General features: G+C 30.0%; 1 protein-coding gene across 1 annotated transcript in view; it reads left to right on the forward strand.

The window, feature by feature from the left end:
- The window catches only part of LOC107445898 (uncharacterized), a 41,373-nt gene extending 30,910 nt beyond the window's left edge, over nt 1-10,463 (forward strand). The window contains exon 3 of the mRNA XM_016060386.3: nt 10,145-10,463. Within this exon, the coding sequence (XP_015915872.1) occupies nt 10,145-10,268 (124 nt within the window). The 3' untranslated portion in view covers nt 10,269-10,463. The remainder of the gene's footprint in view (nt 1-10,144) is intronic.
- The last annotated feature ends 276 nt before the right edge of the window (nt 10,464-10,739 follow it).

A 10,739-nucleotide genomic window follows, 5' to 3' on the forward strand; every position in this document is an offset into this window, starting at 1 on the left:
AATTAAAATTTCTAATTATAACCTATTTACTCAAAGAATAATATTGAGAATATATATGAGCATTAATGTGTATTCAATTTTTAATATATAGTAGGAAAATTAAGAAATAAACTGCATTAGTAATTATTTATTTTAAAAAATATAGAAACAAAAACTTCAACTCCAGAAAAAAAAATAAAAAAAGGCAAATTTAAATTTTATTACCTGAATATTTTAACATTAGCACATGGGTTATAACGATGATAGATAGATATTTTTTAATGAACTAGATTTATGAAAACACTGATTTGTTTTAATGGAATACCGAATAATAAAATGATCCACCCTGTATCTAAATGTTAACTATTTCTATCCAATCTACGACTGATTTTAATTAAATAATTAGGCTGCAATAGAGCATTATTTCAACTTAAAAATAAGTGGAATAATATAATATTTTCTATGAACTTTAACACCGCTGATTTCATCAGAAAAGAAATGTTGATTCGCTATGAAAAGCTGAATAATCATTTCTTCAGCTATTTTAGTGATAAATACACAGTTTGAAGCTTTAAAAATTTTTCTTCCATTTTGCAAGCACTCTCAAAGCCGTAAATTTAATTCATAAAATTTTTACTAACAATATACAAAGGATGTTCATACGATATAAGTGATATCAAAACTAAAAGACCATTGAAATAACATCAGTGGATGGAAATGGTACGTTTCCATTTAGCACACGTAAACCAATCAGGGATATCTTTTAGGGCAATTTCAATGTTTAATAAATAAATATTTGGGGGGAAAAATCAATCAGATTTTTGGATTCAGGAGAGAATTTCCAATAAGTTGGGATTGAAAATAAACTAAAAATAAAATAAAGTTTCCCTTCAGCACATATGACGTCATTACCAATCAGGGATCGTTTTTGATTGCATCACTTACGGAGGCCTTTTTGGGCAATTTAAATGTTTAATAATTAAATAAACTACCTTTTGAGCAAAAAAAAACAATTCGATATTCGTTTTTAGGAGAGAATTTCCAGTAAGTTAGTATTGAAAAAAAAGATTAAGAGATGCTATAATTGTCCATAATGAAAGAAAAAAACACTGCGGTTATTATGCCATTGAAAAAAAATCATGTTTTTTCTTAGTACGCGGGGCTAATACTCCAAATCAGACGTAGTCAGATATACTCCATAAGGTCGTTGACATATAGAAAGTCCATTACGGTCAGGGGATCAGATATAACCGATCACCTCATGTTAGTCCAGGGAAGTTCAATATCTGAAGCAGAATATTAGTTCTTAGGAATGAATTTAGATAAATTGCTGTGAGAAAAGAGCAATAAAGCAAATAAGAAGATATTCTGCAAACTACTGCGTATTATTTATTCCTTTTTTCATCTTATTTGGCCACAATTTTGAAAATCAAGACTATGAGGGAATAAAATTTGGGCATTTAATGGACACTTATTTCTCACACAAGAGCTCTTCATCTTTTTTCAAACCCGTTCAATAGTGACCGGTTTCCTAATTCAACTGTAACATTAGGTCACGGTCGAAGTTAAAGATTTAGCCGTCATATCTCTTTCGGCAGGTCATGTGTGCTATATTTTTTCTCCGCCTTTGAAAAAATTCATACGCGTTTTCTCGATTCACGGAGAGGAATTTTAACTGTGACTTTTGAATTAGCATATATTTTTGCAAAGCATCGATCATATCATAGATATTTGTGTCTTTAATCGTCTGAAATACTACTTAAACTTTTTAAATGTTTCAAAGTATGAATTTTTTTTTCAAAATATTTTTTTAAAATTTAACGGAATAATTAGTTGGATTCAGAGTAATTAGTTAAAAAGATTACGGATACAATGATGAGTTTTCAATTTTAAGATTCTCTTTATTAAACGTTTCAAGCTCGTATGATTACGTATTTTAAAATCTGAGATAAAAGTACTTTTTAACATATGTCTTAGATAATAATTTGTAATTTTCAATCATTTTACAATTTCAAAATACTAATACATCAAAAAACCTATACATCTTACCAGACCAGAAAACGTCAGTCTGTATCAAGAAATCTAATGAGATAATATAATTGCAATTACCTTGTAGAAAATGATAATTAATTAAATATTGGCTATTTATTTCTATAAATAATGAATAACTAACAGGAATTAAAGCGACTACTGAAAGATCAAATCATAGTTTTGGATTTCAAACCAGAAATTCCTTTGTAAATGCCATTAAGTAATTTGAAGTATCTGCATTAATTAAAAACTAGTATATCATTGTTCAGTCAGCGTATTATTTACATAAAATTGTCACGGAGTGTTTGTAACATATGATCAAGTTTTTATCTTCCTATAACCCTTGGTTTCTCTTTACCACCGCCATTTAAAGGGAGAATATCTGCTTTATGACTGGTTAGAAATAATGGGTTACCAGTCAAAATTTCATTTTGTGACATAGCTAAGTTAACTGTAACCCGAGCTTAAAGCGAAAACGTAAATATTTCCCTCATAAGACCAATATCGCACAAAATCGTCAAGAGGATGTCTACTAGCTCTCAATTTTAACACCCACCATAATCCATTTGGTAGTCATATGAACGTCCATTAGATGGACATTCAAAGAACTGGGAAGTTACTGTGGAAATTCACCAGATGTCTTATTGACGACTATCAAAATCTAACGTGGATGGCTTCGTAACGAAAAAAGGAGCATGAGCATTTTGAATCATGTCTGATCCATCACGTAAGGCTTAACGAATAAAATTAAATTTATTTAAATTTAAAAATAAGTTTTTCAATCAGTTATTACGAATAAAAGTGTCTAAGCCTACGCTAAGAATTAGCTTGGTTGCGAAATAGTCTATCAGAGTTTCTGAAGGATATCATCTCCTCATTTTTCTTTGCTCTATATAACCTAGAGATATCAATGGTAAGAACAAGCGATGTATGAAAAGGAGAAGAAAAAGAGAACGCTATACCTTGGGAAAAACTTATAATCGTAAATTCTGTTTCACTCAGTTTATTTGCATAACTAATTTAAAATTTGAAGTCGAAAAAAAGGAGTTCAAGGAAACCTAAAATAGGCCATAAAGTTTCAATTGCTGAAAAAAACTTCGAAATATCAGTAATGCAAACAAATTATTGGAAGAGAACTTCCCCATTGTGTAATCCTAAGTTATCACCTCATAACTTGTTATAATTTTGAAAATTTCTTTTCAGTTTTTGAAACTGCCCTGAATTTTTTTATACTGAGGGTATTTATTATCGGGTATGTCAACCTACATCTATCAAAAGGTACCTCATGATAGAATCAAGTTAACATGTCTTATACTAGTGAATCGGTATTTAATGTTTATAGTGGTAGTTTCACTACATTACTCCCCTTCCAGAATTTTATCTGTGATAGAATTCGATGAATGAATACCACTAGTTGATAGTTGATTAATGCAGTTTTTTTAATTTATATATATATCATTTTTGCTCATTTTATTTTTTCTTTATTTTCGTTTATCTCGTTTCGCTCATTTTTTTTCCAATTATTTGCTATTTTTTTTGGCCGCGAGACTCTTATTTACTTCACCAGATTTTTTCAAAATTTTTTATTTATTTATTTTGAGCACTATATTTATTAAGCAAATCAACTATTTAATGTGGACCATCTATCGATGATGGCGAGTTCAAATCACGACCGCAGGTCACCATTGAGGGGTATTAATTATCGACAGGGCCGGATTATACCTTTCGTAGGCCCTAGGCACAGAGCCGGATTATACCTTTCGTAGGCCCTAGGCATAGCCGTTTTTGCCCCCCCCCATTCCTCCCCTCTTTCCCCGCTAAAATTTTCTTGCATATTTTTTTTTTACATTTTTATTAATATGGGTTTTTAATTTACGAATTTGTTTATCTAACTTTATCTGCAATACCGACATACTGCCGATATTGCAGTTGATATCGATAATACCATTTTTGGTGAAAATTTACTCTTCCGATTTAGAGGAAAACTTTGTAGATGAATTTTTACTATTTTCAAATTTGTATGAGCATAAATCTGCACAAGAAATGTTGAAGGCTCAAATTAAAGATAAACTTGTGAATACTTTTCCTAACGTTCACATTGCATTAAGAATATATTTGTCGATTCTTGGATCAAATGCAGAAGGAGAAAGATCTTTCTCCAGATTAAAATTTATAAAAAATTATTTGCGTTCAACAATGAATCAAGATCGTTTGGCATCTCTCGCACTTATGTCTATTGAATACGACATTTTGCGTAGTTTGGAATTCGACAGCATAATACAAGATTTCGTTGAATCCAAAAATCGCAAAAAAGTAATATATTAGATCATAAGATTCTGCAAAATAATTTATTACCGAAAAATATTATATTTTTATTTGTATCTTCATAATTTTGTGCAAAATACACTTGTTGTTTTTAAAGCTAAATTATTTTGGTCAATAAATTTTTTTCTCCCAAGTTTTTCGTAGGCCCCTGAATTTCGTAGGCCCTAGGCACCTGCCTAGTGTGCCTATAGGATAATCCGGCCGTGCACTGAAACCAACGTAAACCATCAAAAAAAATTTATGGGACCATTAAGAATTTTGACTTGGGTAATGTCTATTTTGAGATTCTTGTCAAAAATGAAGCCACATTGGAGGATGTTTTAACGAGAGAGAAAAAATGTGATTATTCAAGTTTCATCTGGCAATCGAGTTCATTTTAATGTTTTTATTTTTGGTTTCCTCAATAGGCTCTCCATATTAACGATGGTTCGTTAGATAGTTTACACGCTAATACTTGTTGATGCATTAAAATCCTTCGTAATTTGAAGAAGGGTTACACGTCTTTAATGTTTAGTGATTCTCGCCAGTCGTTGTTAGTTCTGTTCTTTCATAACCGCAGTATTGTTAGAGAATTAATTTTATACCGTATTCCCGATACTTTCGGCATACTCGTTATATGAATGAAAATTAAAATTTTATCGTTACCTTGAGATGCTAAAAGTCGCTTAAATTTGTATAACTTGCCTATCTATTAACTTTGCCAAGCACTTGTTGTCTTATATACTGTAATTGGTTGCAAACATCTGTTATTTGCATACTGGTGTTTCTGACTTTTTTGCGTGCTAGAAAAATCATGTCAGACTTTAATATTAAACTAACAAATTTAAAAATATTTTGAAATTATTTGTATAAAAACTAGGTTAGATATCAAATAAATCTATAAATAATACAACTTCACATAAAGTTTGTCACAAAGTGCTCTTATGTTTCATTCACTTTCATGACCGCAGTGAAGTCAGAGAAACTTACGTATAAGTCACCTTCATAAAAAGAATGTTCAAGTGTGACCAAGTTTTAAGCAAGGATCAAGGGACCGGAATTTTTTTAAATAAAGGAGCATAGCTTCTTATACGATTACACTTTTCTATGAATACAGTGGTGGAAAAAAAGTTTGAGACCACTTACTAATTTTTAAAATCAATTTTATTAAAACCAATTGGCACTGTCATTGCTTCAGAAATGTAACTTTAAGGACGTGTGTCATTCACACAGATTCGTAGTTGACCTGATTTTCCTGATCAAAAATATTCTATCCAGACTTTTACCTTTTCGTCTTAATATTCCTGATTTTGTGCGTGTTCAAAGCATCTCATTTTCTACGAATACAAGTGCGTATTTTAAATGAATTGATTAAACGAATCGAAAGATTGGGATTTTTGATGCAATAACTTTTGTTTATATTTCATTTATTTATTTATTTTAGTTTGTTAATTGCCCTATTTAAAAATAGTCTGGTATATGGATACTATATGCACTGTTCCAAAAAAAGTCCTGATTTTTTTTCTTCGGTCCACTACGAGGAATAGCTTGCTAATATAAAATATGCTTTTTTAAATAATATAAATTTATGTTTTTCAATTATAGACTCAGGGGCCACCACCAGGGAGGGGGGGGGATTTTTACACTAAATAAAACGAATAGTTTGGGGGGGGGGATTTAGAATTTGCCCAAGAACGCGCCCAGCAGCTTTGGGGGGGCACTGTATAGACTAATACGAATATCTGAAGAAAGGTTGGAGACCACAACCGAAATTAGTTGAAAATATTTTTTCAACGCAAATTAGGTCTATACTTTTACACAATTTAACGTAATAAAGTCAGTAAGTAAAAGGTTGCTGTGGGAAATCGTAAATCACGCGTGTGGGACTCTCAATTCTAGATTAAATCGCATTGTAAATCATGTTAACATGAATAGAGAGGGAGCGATTTAAAAAAACATATGAAGTAAGTAGTTGTAAATCATTTATATTTATCGAGGCGTAACCATTTTAACGACGCAAATCGCGATGTTCGCTTCTTAAATTTCATTAATACTAATTGTAATACAAGATTCCTGAATAAAAGTGAATCTGAAGAATGAAATTATTCCCATTCGAACGCAGAAAGTTAAACGGAAACGATAAAAAAGAACATTCAAATTAATAAAATTAAAATTACGAATAGTTAAGTATTAAAGATAACGAAGTTAACGCCATAAAGAAATTTAAAATTCTAAAAAAACATTACGCGTATCGAACATTAACGAGATCAATATACAAAAGTGAGGATTATTAGTAAGAAATACTTCAGCGAAAGGTCCGAAAATCTGCAGACAATAGAGCAGGGTTTCTTAACCTGTGGTTCATGGACCCCTAAGGGGTCCATGAGTCATATTTTGGGGGTTCGCTGACTGCTCCTAATTTTTAAAATGTTTGGAAGCCTACCCATTGCTTGTAAAGCGAGCTATGGCAGCTATAATTCCATTTGCTACAGTGAATCTTTGCGAAGCGGGATTTTCCACACTTGTGACAATAAAATCAAAATATCGAAATCAATTGAATGTTGAACATGATATGCGCGTTGCTTTACCGAATACCATCCCCCAATCCAATTTATTAATTAAGGAAAAGCAGCAGCAACTTTCACATTAAAAATTTAAATTTTAAAAATTTTGAATACTATTAAAATAATAAAATTAAATGTTTTCTAATAATTGATGCTTTTTGCAATAATTTTTTTCACAGGGGGTGGTCCGTGACTTCTTAAAAATTTTTAAAAGGGGTCCATTATACCAAAAAGGTTAAGAAACACTGCAATAGAGCAAAGGGAGAGAGATGACCCTTATAGACGATTTCGTAATCTCGCTCGTCCCTTGACGTGCCAAGTTTCGCCAACTTTATGCCCAGAAATTTGACACCATAACGGTATTTCAATGGAAAACAAATCTTCGTATTTCGACTTTAAATAACATTTAAAATTTTTCTTTTCCCCCCATTTTTCGCAGATTGACAGAAAAGAGTCAAAATAACAAGCATATGAATGGACTCAAAGATTTTGATTTTATTTACTGAGATATTGATGTTTAAAGTTGACTAATTTTAGTGTTTTTTTCTCCAATCAGCATTGCAGTCATGATCTGCTGTTTAGATTTTATATAGTGAAGAGCGTTTCTTCCTCCCTTTTGTTAGGGGCGGTTATGTAGCTCCCGTTTCACGCGATTTGCACTTAAAGTAATTAAATGATTGATAAATCTTGCTTAAGGAAATTAGAAAATAGAAAGAAAAAAATTCAAAATTTTTATTAATTTGAAATTTTTACAAACTATTGTTATCACTAATTGAAGTTTACTTATGAAATTTTACAGAAAAATCTTTATTAGTTTTAAAATTACATTCTTTTTAAAATAAATAAATGAAAGTCTTTACTGTTGAATTTTAAATACTCTTGTTCTTAGACTTAACGTTAATACTGAGATGATTATTGCTTTAATCTAAACAAGTGATTTTTGAAGCTAAATTAAGCAATAATGTAGCTAATGGAAATTTTTCGAATGACAAGTTGAGGAATATTTTATTTTAGATTATTTTGAACTTTATATTTTTACCTGAAATGTATTTAATTTTAAGGATAATAAGTTAATTTTTAATGTTCAGTTTTTATTTTATTTAATTTTTTATTACTACAGTTAAATCTAAAGAGTTGCTAACTTTTTTCAATCGAACGCCTGCTGTAAAATAATATCTAAAGAGCAATTTTATTCTCCCATTAAATATTAAAAACTCAATCTTTGTTTTTTTAACTACTGTAGAAAACAAAACTATAAGAAATTAAAGTTAACCTCAGTAACAACAAAAAATTGAAGAAAAATAAGGTAATAAACTCTGTAGGATTCAAAGATAATAGCGTTCAAGTAAAATGAAAATTAAAAAATAAATATGGATTTCATGCTTTTTGATCACATGGCATTATGTTACATCTCTATCAATAAAAACAGGGTTTTTTTAAGTTAAAAAATAGTTTATACAAGCAAAAAAATGTGCGGAAATCCAGGTAGGTAAGTATAAAGTAACAGTAAAGTGTACATTAGTAACACAGCTCTAATTATTTTATACATTTTATAATGTATTTTGAATAAGAAAAGGTTGTTGGTCCATGTGATTGTTTCTGTTGATTCTTTTCGGCCAAAACTAGCCAAAGTATATTAATGAGTTTCTTTATTCTTTTTTTTTTTTAAATTGTATTAAGCTACTTGTTATATATATCTGTATTACCTTTAATAGTAAGACATTTATCAGTTTTAATCTTAAATATTTAGCTGTTTTTACTTAAATGAAAAATAATTTTATTAAAAGAAAAAATATAGGAAATTACAGCTTGAATCACTTCAAACATAAAATGCGATACTGTGAGTTATGTATGTGTATAATAATTTTGTCGAAATCTGAAAAAATTAAACTTACGATTAGAAGAAATATCGCGAAAACCGAAGAAAAAACAACGGGAACAAACATCTGCTAACAAAGTGAACCTGATAGATGGCACCCTAGTCACCGGCTTTCACCCTAGTTCAGTTTTCCTGCGATTTTCCTTAATTTCTTATACTATATCGATTTAATCCGAATATTGTACGGCAATACTATAGAAAAGCAGACACTTCAAATGCGCAAAAATTGACTTGTCTCAAAATTTTCAAGTTAATTAGTTACTAACGTTTTAATAATGAGACGTAATGTATTCTATGGGGAAGAATCCGCTCTTTAGGGCACTAGAGGGATTTGGCGAAAAATAATTGGGTTACGAAATAGTAATCGCAAAATCACCTATTTCTTGCTCTATGGTGGAGACTTGTGGCAACTTTTAAGAAAAAGCTATACCACGGGTGAAACTTTTCATCGCCAATTTTCTTTCACCTTCATAAGTAATTTAAAGTATTGTAGTGAAACTACCACTATAAACATTAAATACCGATTCACTAGTATATAAGACGTGTAAACTTGATTCTATCACGAGGTACCTTTTGATAGATGAAGGTTGACATAGTCGATAATTTCAGTGCGATTAATGATGGTCCAACATTTGATGGTCATCATCATCCAACATTTTCCATTATGCGTTTATGCTTTTTGATATGCCAACAAACTTCCATCATTCCATAATGGAAAATACTACTTTAATACTATGATGGTTAGCCATCAAGAAAATTTTGATTTTCATGGACCAACAATCCACAATGGTTCCAACTATACATTTCCATGATGGATTAATGGAAATTTTTGGTGGTACCATTAAAAGAATTTGTTTCTTTTTTATGTTGGGTCATCATAAATCAGTCCGAATTCCTACATCAGGATGATAATTGTTAATGATCGTTCCAACATTTGAATTCTAAGAAACTATGATGGAAATTTCTGATGTTTCAACATGAACAAACCATCAAAACAAGTTGCTATTCTTATGTTGGACCATCATAAATCAGTCTGAATTCCTACATTGGAGTGATGGTTACTTATGTTGGTAACCATTCAAAATTATAATGGTTCATGATGGAATTATTGATGGTAACCATCAAGATTAAGTTGGTCCATCAATGAAAACCAAAAAAAAAATTTGACTTGGTTAAGGGTCGTTGAAACCCTTTAATTTAGTTAAAACTCAAGTTCAAAATTCAGAAATGTAAGTTTTTAATTAAGACAAAATTTGTTTTTCTTTACCCATTTTAATAAATGTTTATAAAATTTTTAATTTTCTGATATGTATACTAAATTTTTTAAAAGTACTTCTATCTGCTGCTTTTTTAAATTTTTACTAAGAAAGTATCTTATTTGCTACAGATATGCAGCAAGTTATGCCTTGGATAATCAAAAGACATTTCAAGAAAATTATACTGCTTCACGAAGAGGTCGAAGCGGAGAAGATTGCAAACATCTCTACCAAGTATGCAACGAAGTAGAATAATGTTGTTAGCTGGACTGACAATACATATTTCATTGTACCATTTATTTATTGAATTTCATCTTTAGTTTTACACTGCTGGCAGCCTTTTTTTAATAAAATTTTTTAATATAACAAAGGTTTCATTTTGCAATGTTATTGTAAGATACAATATCTTTTGTAATGCTCACTCTTCAATAAAATTATAGAACACTTTAATTAGCTTAAAATAATTTCCTTTATTCCTCTTGATAAATCTTATTTATTCTTAATATATTTTTGGAACACCTTACATATATGTTGTTATAAATTCTAATTACGTCAATAACTAAAATCAATTATTCCTAAAATCGGTGATTGTTGGTAAAATGGTTTGAGATCATCACTATATTAACATCCAATCTGGAGATATTATGGCGCTTATCTCTAAAAATAATTTTATTCAAAATTATAAAACTCAGATAAAATCTTGCAAAATTATTTTAATATTTGGTT

The sequence above is a fragment of the Parasteatoda tepidariorum genome, chromosome 12, assembly GCF_982258835.1.
Source record: "Parasteatoda tepidariorum strain Cologne lab strain chromosome 12, Ptep-v5.0, whole genome shotgun sequence".
Taxonomy (NCBI): domain Eukaryota; kingdom Metazoa; phylum Arthropoda; class Arachnida; order Araneae; family Theridiidae; genus Parasteatoda; species Parasteatoda tepidariorum.